This window comes from Passer domesticus, chromosome 1, assembly GCF_036417665.1.
Source record: "Passer domesticus isolate bPasDom1 chromosome 1, bPasDom1.hap1, whole genome shotgun sequence".
NCBI lineage: Eukaryota > Metazoa > Chordata > Aves > Passeriformes > Passeridae > Passer > Passer domesticus.
This window is the reverse complement of record NC_087474.1, coordinates 3,617,676-3,630,459: the sequence shown is the minus strand read 5'-3', so window position 1 is coordinate 3,630,459 and position 12,784 is coordinate 3,617,676. Positions and strand designations below refer to the sequence as shown.

General features: G+C 39.7%; 1 protein-coding gene across 4 annotated transcripts in view; it reads right to left on the bottom strand.

Annotated features, from left to right (window-relative positions):
* CTDSPL (CTD small phosphatase like) overlaps window positions 1-12,784 on the bottom strand; it is an 80,348-nt gene that overhangs the window by 34,053 nt on the left and 33,511 nt on the right. For all 4 annotated transcript variants that reach the window (XM_064422397.1, XM_064422532.1, XM_064422593.1 and 1 more), the window contains exon 2: window positions 639-793. In XM_064422397.1, the coding sequence (XP_064278467.1) occupies window positions 639-793 (155 nt within the window). The remainder of the gene's footprint in view (window positions 1-638; window positions 794-12,784) is intronic.

Here is a 12,784-nt window from a genome sequence, read left to right as displayed (position 1 = left end):
ATTCTTCAGATCATAACACAAATGCTCTCAGTGTTATCAGAAATATGAAGAAGAAATTTGTGTTGCACTGTTTGTATTCCATCTAAAATCTCCATCCATTCATTTGACTCATTAAACAAAACTTAATAACCTGGAAAAATGGTCAAAAGTTGCTGTCCCTGGACTCAGCATGTACTGAATATAAGTGGACTGCTTAGGGAAAAAAAGGTCTAAATAATAATGATTCTTTTAATTTGTTTTTATGTCACTGAAAACCCTTTAAAATGATGTTCAGAAGGCTCCACTGTGCTCCAGTGGGACACATTTTTACCTTCCTGTAATCAGGAAAGGGAACCAAAGCTGGGGACAGCTCAGCAGTTGAAATTTTATGAGAAGTCTCCATTTTTTTTTTAGTGTCTTAGGTTTTAAATGTTGGTTGTTTACAGAATGTAAAGTGCCAACACCCACAACAGAAATATTAATTTTATATTACAGATGAACAGACAGTATTAGCAATCCACCATCAAACCAGTAATTTTTTTCTTGTACCTCACAGCTGTTCCCCATGAGGGAAATCTGTTAGGACAAACCTTTGGAAGCAGAATTAATCCTTGCTTACAAAACACCCACATGACAGCAAAATAAGACAAAATCCTGACCTTCTGAAGTCCTCCATTCTCCTCCACCAAAGGAGGCAGAGCACTGGTGCTGTTGGTGGATGGTGGCTCGACATTGTAGTCACGAAAGCAGCAGAATAAGGTGCTAAAGATACTTCGACTCCTCTGCTTCTTCAAGCTGATATTACATTGGGACACTGGAGAAAAAAAAAACACACAGCAGAAAAATAAATTCATGTGGTACAGACCTGGTTTTCCAGATTACAACAATTGAATTGAAGATGTAAGGTTTCTATACCCAGAAATCTTTACCAAGTCTTAAGATTACTGAGATTTTCCAGCAGACTGAGACTGCTCTTCTTCTTTTTTAACACATTTTTTCCCTTGCCAGACTCGCACAGTGACATCCTGGAACTCTGCATAATCACACTTAGACAACACAGAGAGTTTTCCAGTAACATCCAAGGTGGATACTGTAATTACACAGAATAACTCGCTGCTGAAATTCATCTCTGAATGAAGAGAAGGAAGCAAAGAGATCTAAAAACCAGAGGTGCACTAAATGCCTCCTGTAGTGTTTCTACACAACTACACAATCATGTGTGGAACATTTACAAGTCCTGCAAGGGTCAGGAAAATCTCTGAGATGTTTCTGAGTTTCCTCTGTGACTGTCTGACAGCATTGCTGGAGGACAGAAGACACAACACAGAGGCTACAGGAACAAGGGTGGTACTAAAACAGGAGCCCTGGCCTTGACTTTCAACTTGCTTACCGGTCTACCAGGATAAAAATAATCCTAAAGTGGTAAAAAATTACATACAGCTGAATGAAAGCAAGTGTAGCATTTTTAAGGAATGAAAATTGTAGTTGAAAGCAATAGTTTAGAGAAAAGAAATGCACCTATGTCATCTAGGGATTCCCCTAAGGAAAAAAACTCCTGAACACACACACAAAAAAAAAAATAAAAAAAAAAAAAATATATATATATATATATATATATATAAAAAAGAAGACTTGGAGAAAAATTTTAGAATGTTTTAAGAAATACTTCATGTGTTCACCAAATATTTTAATGCTCTATTATCATGCTTGTAGATAATGCTTATTTCAAAGTATTTCTTTCCTGCTTTGGGTAGGAAATCAAACCCCTCTCCATCCCAAAATTAGTAAGTCCCATCATTCCCATATTTGCCAAAATACTTTTCCATTTTAAGGCAGTGAGTACTGCCCAGATGTAGTTATTAATTGCTATTAAGAGCCAAGTGTACCAATAACAAAAACTAAATGGGGTTTATAGACTCTCCCCTATTTAAAAAGTGCTCCCATAACAGGATGAAGTCAGAACTGTGCAGAGATTTGTGTGCTTAAGGAAGTGTTTCATTACTTTAAAAAGCATCTGTAAATTGAAACCAACCCAGCATCACTTATCAATACTCCAGTCAAACAGAAAACACATGAACAACTCTGGCCACCAGTGCTGCAAGTTACAGTCAAAGACTAATTCTCCAAATGCCATATTCTGTTTGCAACAACACAGTTTTAGAAATCCCCAAAGGATACCTGGGCAGTTGGGAAGGGCATTTTCAAAGCACTCAGAAAAAATGGTATTGCAAGCACAAGCGAGTTAGCTGCAATATAATCCTGGCAAGGAGAACTCCTTTCCGACATTAAAAATTGAAATACGCTGAAATTAGAACGGGAGGAACAATGCTGTGTGTCCTGCTGCCTACAGCTACTGCCACAGAAACCTTGCTCATAATTTCTGGTTTGTTTTCAGCCTCTGCTTCAAAATATGAGGGCAAATGATCTCATTTGAATGCAGGTATCAATTACAGCAGGGTGCTTAAATTCTTAACTCACAGCCTCAGCTGCACAACAGATCAATGGGAACACCAAACCCACTCCAGAACTAATACTTGTATCATCTCTACTTACTGTAGAGACAATAAATTGTCTAAATAAACATTCAAAAATCTCTAGACAAAAAAATACTGATTGGTCCAAATCTTCTAAGAATACTTGGATCAAATCATACATTTGAAACCTGGCCACACCCTTCACTTGGTGAAACATTTTACTAGGAAAAAAAAATCCTTCATGTTGGTTTTTAGTCTTGACAATTCTGCCATTCATAACACAGCGCTGTTTCAAACAGGTCTTTGCACTAATTTAAATGTTATTTTAACAGGATTTTCTCTAATAAGTTATTATAGAGGCTTTACAGTGACTTAATAAATTATGATTTTGGATGCAGTAAGGAGCAGAAGTTTTCAGTGGCTTTATGTGCTGTGTTACATTAAAATACAAGTACTTCACACACAGAAAATGTTTGCACCCATATCTCATTTTTAGCTACTCTGACAGTGTTGTGCATCATGGAAAATAGTTCCTCCTTCCTCAGCTACCCTGAGCCACCTGCAATCTGTGTGCTGTTTACTGGATTTCTTCTCCTTGAAGCAGTGACAGCATAAATATAACTACAAAGGTGCAAAGAAGCATTGATGTTGAATTACCAACACAAATTTAGGCATTCCTGATGGCAGCAAATTTTAAAGAGAAAAAAATACTGAGGACAAACCTGGCATTCCTTAAATAGTTAATAGGTGAGAGCAGGTACTAACAATAATGGAAGGGTAAATTGAGTTATCCAAACTGCAGGTCTGAGCAGCATCCAGCATATGGAGTTTAACAAAAAATAAATTAAGATTTTCTTTTCTCCCCCCTCCATCTGTTAGAAGTTACAACCTCAGTTTCTGGAGCTGATTTCCTCCCCAGACACTGTGAACCATCTCTACCCCAGCACACTGAACACCGAGGACACTTCAGTGACGTTCTCCATCTCAAACCCTGCACATGGAACACGTCAACACCACAGCCCAAAAAAGCCAGGCAAAACATGAAAATGTGTTATCTGTGAAAGCAGAGAAGGCTGAGAGCAGCAGGTGTCTGCAGGAGGGCTGAAGAAAGGATCAGGGTGAGCTGGAGAGCTGCTCTCCCCTCCCACCACCCCAGGTTCACTCCAAGTGCAGTTTAAGGACCTCCTCACCTGAACACACCAAATGTGTGTGTGCAATAATCCTCCACAAACTCCCCTTTCAAGGCCTTGCCCCACCACTTTCTGAACCTACACCAACTGTTAGAGCCCAAAGTATCACATGGCAGGGAAGTCCACAGCTCAGCCAAGAGTTCAGAACTCCGAGCATCCTTGTTTCTTACCTTTCTGCAGGCCCTAATTGATATTTTTGAAGCAGGAAGAGAGGGACTGGAAGCACACACAATATCCAGGATGAAAGCAAGAAATTCCTCCTTGAATTTATACACCCACACAATGCTTTGTTCTCTTGCTTTTCTAATAATTCTTAACATCTTACTTGAGGTTTATAACAAGCGAGCACTGGGCTAATGTGATTTTTCAGATCTGATTATAACACCAAGATCTCTTCATTAGAAGGGATTTCAGGCATCACTGCAAACATAAATCAAGAATTCTTCTATCTTTCCATGCAGAAAATGTCACATGTATCTACATTTAATTCCATCTGCTATTTTAAAGGCCAGTCATTTGAAGTCATGCTGCCTTCCTACAACTTTTCAGTTAAATTTTAAATCTATATACAGATGCACATATAAACACACACATCTATTTACATGCACCAACAAATATATAACCTTTTCCCTCAGTAACTCTGATCTTTTAATTATTTTTCCATGTGGTTTAAGGCCACGCTGAAGAGCAGAGTGCACAGATCCAGCACTGCTTCACTCCTGGGGGTCTGCAAGGACCTTCAGTGAAACATGTGGTCAAATGACCTGAATTTGTAAAACATTATTTGCAGCCAGGGTCAGAAACAGCACAGCCTAGAAGGGAAGTAACTCTGGTGCAGATTGCCCCCAGTTTAAGGTCTCACCTGTAATTCCCAGATGCCATTTCTAAGGACAAGCCTCACTGCCCAGGACCCCTGTGCCACCCACGGTTTGAGGGCATGTTAATCCCTGAATTGCCTGGAATCCAAAAACAATCCCAGAACTGTGCTCTAGGAAGTCTTCTGGCAAGTCTTAACAAACCCACATCACTGCTAAGACTGGGGAGGAGCCCAAGGAAAGATAAAGGCAATTTTTAAAATAAATTACTGCAATCACATAACCTTAAATGAGAGGTATGGAGCCATACCGGGTGGTTTCCAAGAGAACAGGGAGACAAAGGCCATAACAAACCCCAAGTATTAACACACACAGGTATAATAACTCAAATGTTAGAATAGAAATTAATACAAGAGGGGCTAATAGAAGTAATCTACAGCATCTTCTCCAAGCTCCTTTCACACACAGGAAAGAGGAGGCAGAAGGGCTGTGCTGCTCTCCCACCAGGACACTGCCAGCAGCAGCACAAAATACACAGCCAAGAAAAAGATTTTCCTCTCAGGCACTGTACTCTAAATAAGTTTAGTTGAGGGCTTCCCCCATCATAGATTTTGCTGTGGTGGTGTGAAATTACAAAAGCAGATTCTTGTGCACAGCCACAGCACCACAAAACCCTTGCTGCTGCAGGGGTGACTGGAAGGCTCCAAGCCCACCCCTCTGCAGCCAGGAAAGAGCTAATTACTGATGAATTTGTCCTAATTAAATGAATGCAATATCCAGTTCTTCCCAATAATATAAACTGGGTAATGAGGAGACTTGTCTGCTTACAGATGAACTCACTAAATGCAATAAAATGAACATCTGGGTATGGTGAGCTCTCACCATGAGTTTGTTTGTAACACAGGATGGTGAGAGGCAAGTCAGAATTAAATGATATTACACAAAGCCTTTCTTCAAAGGAAGCAGTTTTAAAATCTATATACAATTAGAAATGCCCAATTTCTTCAACTTCTTTAGAGGCTGTACCTGATCTTCTCAGAAAAAAAAAATTTATATCCCACATATCTCAAGATAGAAAGAGTTAAGTAGAAAATCATCAACTTGCTGACACAGCTCCTCTGTGATGTGACCAGGACAGAAATTGTTTTACAACACCTGGTGCCAAATCTGCATGTGATGCTCTCATAACTTTGGTTTTAAAATGCTATTTGCAGTTTATCATTGAAAGGTTTCATGTCCCGTGTAAACTTTGCAGCAAACACAGCAATAAAAGCACTGTCACATACCTGAAAAAACCACCCACAACTGGTTTAACCTACAAGCATGTAAAGCCCAAACAAATTGCTTTGTGTAAATTCAGCATGTGATACCCCAGAATTACATTAATTTCAACTGAAATTGGCAACCTTTCTCCCCCCCACAGCACAATTAAGTAGAAGCAAGGTTTTGGGTTTTCCACTGAAATTATTACTTTGAAGGAAGAGATCCCAGATTAGTTTAGTGAAATAAAAATATTTCCAAAACATTTGACTCTTCCTCTCCACCAACCTGCTTCCCAGGCTTTCCATTAGTAGTTTGCTCTGGATGGAGTTGATGGGCAAAGAAAAAAAAACTTGAATACATAAGGAAGGTGGGACAGGAAGGAAAAATAGCCAAGTAACTTATTTTTCTTTTGGAGAGAATTTCTTTAGGTCAGTGCCCTTGGATCAGAAAAAAAAAAAAGTCAACATGATTTAGGAGCTTTTAGGGAATTTTAGGAAAAAACTGAACATTATTCTTAGTAAATGATTCCATGATGCTTTGGAAAACAAGTTATGAGTTACACCTGTATGCTAGGATGAAATAACTACACAAGAACTGCTTTTCCTATAACCTATCCTTCTATCTATTTACTCTAACAGAAGCTACCCAGTGGATATCAGAAACTACAGTTTCACTTCCTCCAAAATACAATTTCACAAAATACCTAGGACAAAAATCATCAGGATGGATGTTAACTCATCCATCAATTCAGCTAAAGCTCTATGAAGAAAAAAGAACTCTACTTAACCAAACAAAGCTTTGGAAATGTTTCTGTTGCAGCAGCTTGAAGCTAAAAAAACCCCTTATTTTGCCCTACATCAATTATTTACTACAGCCCTCAAATCTGGGTAGATTAAATATCTGCTGTTGGTTATTGGATGCTAATATCTGAAGGATCAAAGGTAGTGAAATTCTAAAGTCACTTTTAAAAGACACGACTGAGAACTCAGCACTGCTGTAAGGGCTGTGATGCTTCATGAAATGCAGCCAGTAACTGTTAAAAACACCAACTGCACACAGAAGCCTCTGAAATGACAAGGAGGGATAAGAAACCATGAAAAGGCTCAAAGCAGCACAAGAAGCTGATGGATCTCAAGGCAAATTCCAAAACCTTTTAAAGCTGTTGCTGCACTTCAGCCTTCACACTGTGGTTTGGCTGGACACGTATATATGATGGCATAACCTTCATATGTGTGTCAGCTTCTCATATAAGCCATGATTTAAACATCTTTTGCAGTATTCCACAAGTGAGGAGAGCTGCTACCAGGCAAGATCATATAAAAATAAATTCATCTGTCAGAGCCCACCTCTGGCATTTATTCAGCCCTAAGACCCAAGGCAGATCCACTGCTCCAGGGGTATCCACATTTCAGAGCAAAGCTCAAAAGCTAAATACTGCTTTAAGAACCCAATTAACCTGCTGAACCATGTTCTGAGCAAAATACCTTCAAATTCAAATTAAACTGGGCAGATTTTGGCCGCCCCCTCCCCTGCTCCAGTGCCTGAGAAGCTGACAGGGCTACACCGAGACCACTTCCAATTCTGAGAAGCAGCACATGCAGATCTGTATCTCCAAAGGACTGAAAAGTAGGGCTCCTGTAATCCAGGAAGGAACTAATTAACAAGCAGCACTTTCATTCTTGTGCCTGTATTGCTTGCCACTGAAACAGCCACTGGGAGCAGAAGATGGATGAGGATACAAAGGAGAAGTTAGGAGATGCTCACTCCAGTAACTCCCCCAGCAAGAGGAGCCAGGGAGCTGCTGTACCTTTGCCATAAATACCTGGAGAGCTCTTAAAGAGGAGCTGAATGTGCCCACCCAGCCTGGCCTGTGCTCTCCCTGGAGCAGCCAGGAGGGATGTGCCCCACTCTTCAAGGATTACCTGTGCACACCTCCTTTTCACACAGGGCTGAAAAACTACTGAGCACACTAAAAAAGGTGCTACAAGGATATACAACAATTTTTAATGCACACATACACAGTTCACAGTAAAATCTTTTCCTAGTATTTGCTTTTTTGTGAGAAGAGTGATAGCACTTCATAGCTTCCAGAGCAGCCTGTGAACACACAGGCTCAAAATATACATATGCTTAAAGAAAATAAGTAAATTATTATATAAGTAAATAAGTAGCCACACCCCAAAATCACCCTTCCATCAGCTGATAGTCTGAAACACATAAAAAGGACCAGAACCACTTAAGAAAAAAAAAAAAAGAAAAATTGAAAGAAATAATGCACTCATCTGACACTACACTCATTTCACACTACACTCAAGGCCAGGTTTGCAGCACTGGAGTTCAGTGCTAGCTGGCAGAATGATTCAATTTCAAGCTTTTTGCTTTGAAATCTTTCGCTCCTGGAACAAAACTCACGTAGTGTAAAAGTGATGCCTTAAACCAGTTTAAGGGCCAAGTAAAACACAGCAAATAATGAGAAAGTAGCTGCAGTGCCACAAGATTGCCATGGTTTGTAACTGGGTGGTAAACCAAGCTAACTGAAGTATGCAAGCAATGCTATGGCCATGTATTATGATACAAAATAAACAGAACTTTCTGCAGGGGCATTATGGAGCCATTTTCCCGTCCCTGCAGCACTTCAAGTGTTTTGTCTCAGCCCAATAATTTATAAATATTACAGAGCAACAGCCACACACTGATACATTTACAGCACCGGCACACCATGACAGTTCCCTTTAAAAATGGTAATTTTTGTGAAAAACAACGCATTTCAGCCTGTGTGGTGTTTCTCTGCTGTTTGAGCAAGGCTGGAGCTGCTGGATCTGGATATTTTCCCAGCGCCGAGGTTTGGAGCGGCAGTTGAACAGGAAATACTGCGCAGTCTGTGCATGCATTACATTCCTGTCCCGCCCCGAGCAGCCGCCAACAAACAAACCTTTCTTCTAGTAAAAGAGAGAGAGAAAAAAAAAATACACTGCACAAAGTTCACCAGCAGATGTGGCCTGTGAATCCAACCCAGCCTTTTCTGCTGATAAAAAGAATTCGATGTATTTGCAATGTTGGTGTAACATCACGCTTTGGTGGAGCTGGATCAGCAAAGACCTGGCAGTTTAAAGCTGCAAAATCTGCACTGCCGTGGTTCCCTGAGCTGCTGCACCCATGGCAGAGGTTTTCTCTTGAGGAGGGTTTGCCAAATATTAGTAGCAGCTTACAATAAAAAGGATTGTTTTATTTCTATTTTACTCAGCACTTAAGTTTGTTTTCCACCACACACAGCAACCAGATCAGATGCTTGCAAATCTCAACTTGATTTCGAATCACTCCAAGGTTGGCCTGTTTGAAAAAAAAAATTCTGGAAAATATTTAATAATGATTTGTTAAATACTTGGGAAGGAAGACAAAGGAGAAACAAACAAATGGGAACAGGAGCAGCACATGGGGTCAAAATGGCCGGATCTTGGCGTTTGTCAGTCAGGGCTGATCCCCTCTGGCACGGGGAGAGGATCCAAGCGGGAACGCAGCGAAGTGAATGTAAACAAGCACGTGTTTATAGAGCAGAAATATGTCCAGCATCCGCTCTGCTCCAGCCTCTGCTGACGTGGGACACGCTGGGAAAGGCAGGGAAGAACAATTTGCTCCATCCCCAGCAGCTCAAACTCAAGGGAAAAGCAGGAACAGGCGAGGAAGCGGCGGCACCTGGAGCCGTCACACAGCCCAGGCAGTCACTGCTGCCCCACACATTAACTTAACTCACAGCTGGCATCATCACAAGATTTTTAAAATTCCGGGAACCAATGCTGATAGAAGAAAGAGGGATAAAAACTTTCTTCACCTTGTTTTGGAGAGTATTTTCTTATTGCACCAGGTATGAACAGACAGAAGGATGGACACACACACACAGCCCCAGGCCACATTTTCCTGAAGAATTTATGCCATGAAATTAGTGTGAAGTTATTGAAGAGCTGCAAAAACCTCTTTTTCTGTGCTTCCCACCTAGCCACACAACTTTTACCCAATCATTGATTTTTCAAGACAAAGAGAGATCCAAACCTAAAGAATATTGCTGGACGTGGTACCTATAATCAGCTTGTTTCCTGATCAGATTGATTCAGTTTAATAAACTGGTTTTTGTAAGGATTTTAATAGGGTTTTCTTTCCCCCCAGTGACCAAATTCAGAGCCTGGGGTTGTGAAATTAAGCAGAGCTTCTTCCTGCCTCCTGCCACACACAGGTTGACTCAAATTTAAGTGACAGTTTTAGTTCTTTTATTTGACTTGAAAAGTGTAAGACAAGCAGTTCACCAAACACAAAGGTCAAAGAAATTCCTCTACTCCCTCCCCCAAAAAATACCATTAGACCTCCAACCAAAGCCTTACCAAAACCTTGCTCATCTGAGGAGAATAAGCTTAATTTAATTTTCCTAAATATAGCCCAAAGATGTTCCCATAGAGACAGCAAAATTCTATATGGTACTTTTTGCAGCAAATACTTCAGCAAGACATCAAATCCAAAGCATTAGTCTATTTTTGCAAGCTTTCTCCTCTCTTTCCTAGGAACAGCTCTTCTCTAACAAATTCATCTTGCAAAAATATGTTAAAGGGTGCTCCTCTGCAAAGAAAAGTTTTGTTTCTCCATTTTGCCTTATGAATTTTTCATTCCCTCCCTAGGGATATTTTCGGGCCAGGCTACAAGTCTAATTCCTGCCAGGGAAATTCACTCATCCAAAGTTTGCTCCCCAAAACACACATCCCTAATAGCAAAAAATCCAACTGGGACATCTTTTCTGCAGTTCCTTTGACTCCTCTTTCTAAACCCCATTTATTTCTCCCAACCCACTGGTATTTTGTGGATATTGAGTGCAGGTCTCATAAAACATTCACCCTGTGAGAAAATACACATCTAAAATGATGCTGCTTCTGGTGACAAGTTCTACAGAACCAAAGCCATTTTTATAATGTAATTTCTGGAAAAGATTCTTAATGGAGCAGGGAACAAGGTGTGGCCATGTATGAAATATTTACCTTGTTTCTCTGGAAGAAAAATAAAGGTGGCTCAGCTTCAAAAAGACACAGACTTAAACACAGATGCAGATTTACTTGGTGTCATTACTGTTTTCCCCCATTCCTCTATGCCCCTCCTCAAATTTCTCTGTATTATGAGACCCAGATACAAAGGAATAAAGAGGAATCCCACTCAGTTGGAAGAGGAAACTTTCTCTGAATCACTGTATTATCTTCAGTGCTTCAGTCATGAATAGAATCTGAAAGTAACAGCTGTTTCTAACAACTAAAAATGCTCTTAAAATCAATTTACAGGCATCATACAGCAAGTATAACTTAGCAGGTTACTGGAATCCAGCCCTTCTGGGAGCAAAATAAAAACATCAGGTTTTGATTATAAACTTATTTGTTGCAGGGATTTCTCAATAAGAGGTCTGGGTTACACTGGAGTGTATCTGCTGGGACAGAATCTCACTTGGAGAAATTATTGCCAAGGTAATTTCTTCTCCAGCTTTAGCTTTCATGAAGCAGATTTTACCCTATCTTGGATTACTCTTCATAAATCCTTTTTAAAAGATAATTACAATATTTATAGACATGTAATACAAATGCCTGTTACAGAGAGAAAAATGTAATTTTATTTGCTGCCTTCTTCTTCAAGCTGTTGAATCCACCCTCACCAGTTAAGCTGGAAAGGATTTTGATCAATTTACGTTTTCAGTAAAACCTACACATCTTCTGTAACTATTTTAGATCTAAAGTAATTACGATATCAACCACTGTGGGTTTTCAGTTCAATTGAAGTGTCACCTGCAGAAGAGCAGCTCTGCCAGGTATCTCTGACAAAAAATTGAAGCTGTAACAGAGCATCTATTGTTATACACTAAGTAAAGAAGTAAGGAAAAATCCCCCACAGAAGCACATTGCAAAGTCTCATTAATAATTTGCTAAAATATCTCACATTGCCCTGGTGCTGCATCTCTCCTTCACTTTTCAAACTCCTTTTTTTTTTCTTCTTTTTTTTTTTTTTTTATTAACAGTGTTTTCAACTGATCCCAAGAAATAAGCTGGAAAATATTCAACCCTAGTTCTTCTGACCTTGTACTTTGGAGTCATGAGTATTTTATCCATTCAGCATTCCCAGACCATTAAAAACAGCACATTCCCACCTGGAAATATGATATTTAGAAAGCTAAAACTAGATTAAGAATGAAACAAAAGATACAGGAAACTGCAAGCTTTGTATGATAAAGTGACTACAGTTTTGACAAAAAATAAAAGCAGTGAAACTTGATGAACTTCCAGCAATTCCTTTCTAGAACAAAGCCACAGTTCACTGCCTGTTGAGAAATTCAGCTATAAGAAATATTTTAAAAAAAAAGTTTTAAGAGGAGGGGATTTTTTAAAAAGCATTTTGGTGTCTTAAGCAAGCAGTCAGATGCCTCCACCATGCTGACAATTCAGCTGCAGGTTGGAACAGCTGCAGACACGTTTAACTGCCTCTCTCCTGACCTATTTGAAATATCCTAAACTTTGAACTAAAGGAATGCACAAGATTTAATGGCCATGCTTCAACTCCTGACAATCCTGTGGCACTGAGAGCAGCCCACTTGCTATTTCACAGAGGAGGCATCAGAAAGTATGAATAACTGAGGATATTAAATAACCAGTGTCTTCAGGACTACAAGTTTAGAAACTTTAAAAATAAACTGTTTCCTTAATTATATTAGAGGAAAAAAACCCCAACAAAAGCAGTACAGTGATTTTCCGCTACTTACTAGAGCAAAAGTGATTATAATTTTAACTCTGTTGATTCATTCTACAAACCCCACTCCTGTTATCCCCAAACAAAGGCCATGTATTAATCTTATCAAAGGCAGACTAAAAGGAGATAAAAAACTTGCACCTGACCCTATCAACAAGGCAGAAACTCTTCCCTAGCTTACTCCTGCAGCATGTGCCTTTGTGCTAATTTTAAGAGAGAATCCAGGCATGAGGCAAGAGTAATTATTCTAATTCTGCATCTTGTCCAAGCAGCCTCTCTTAGCCTACATTCCTGCCCAGGC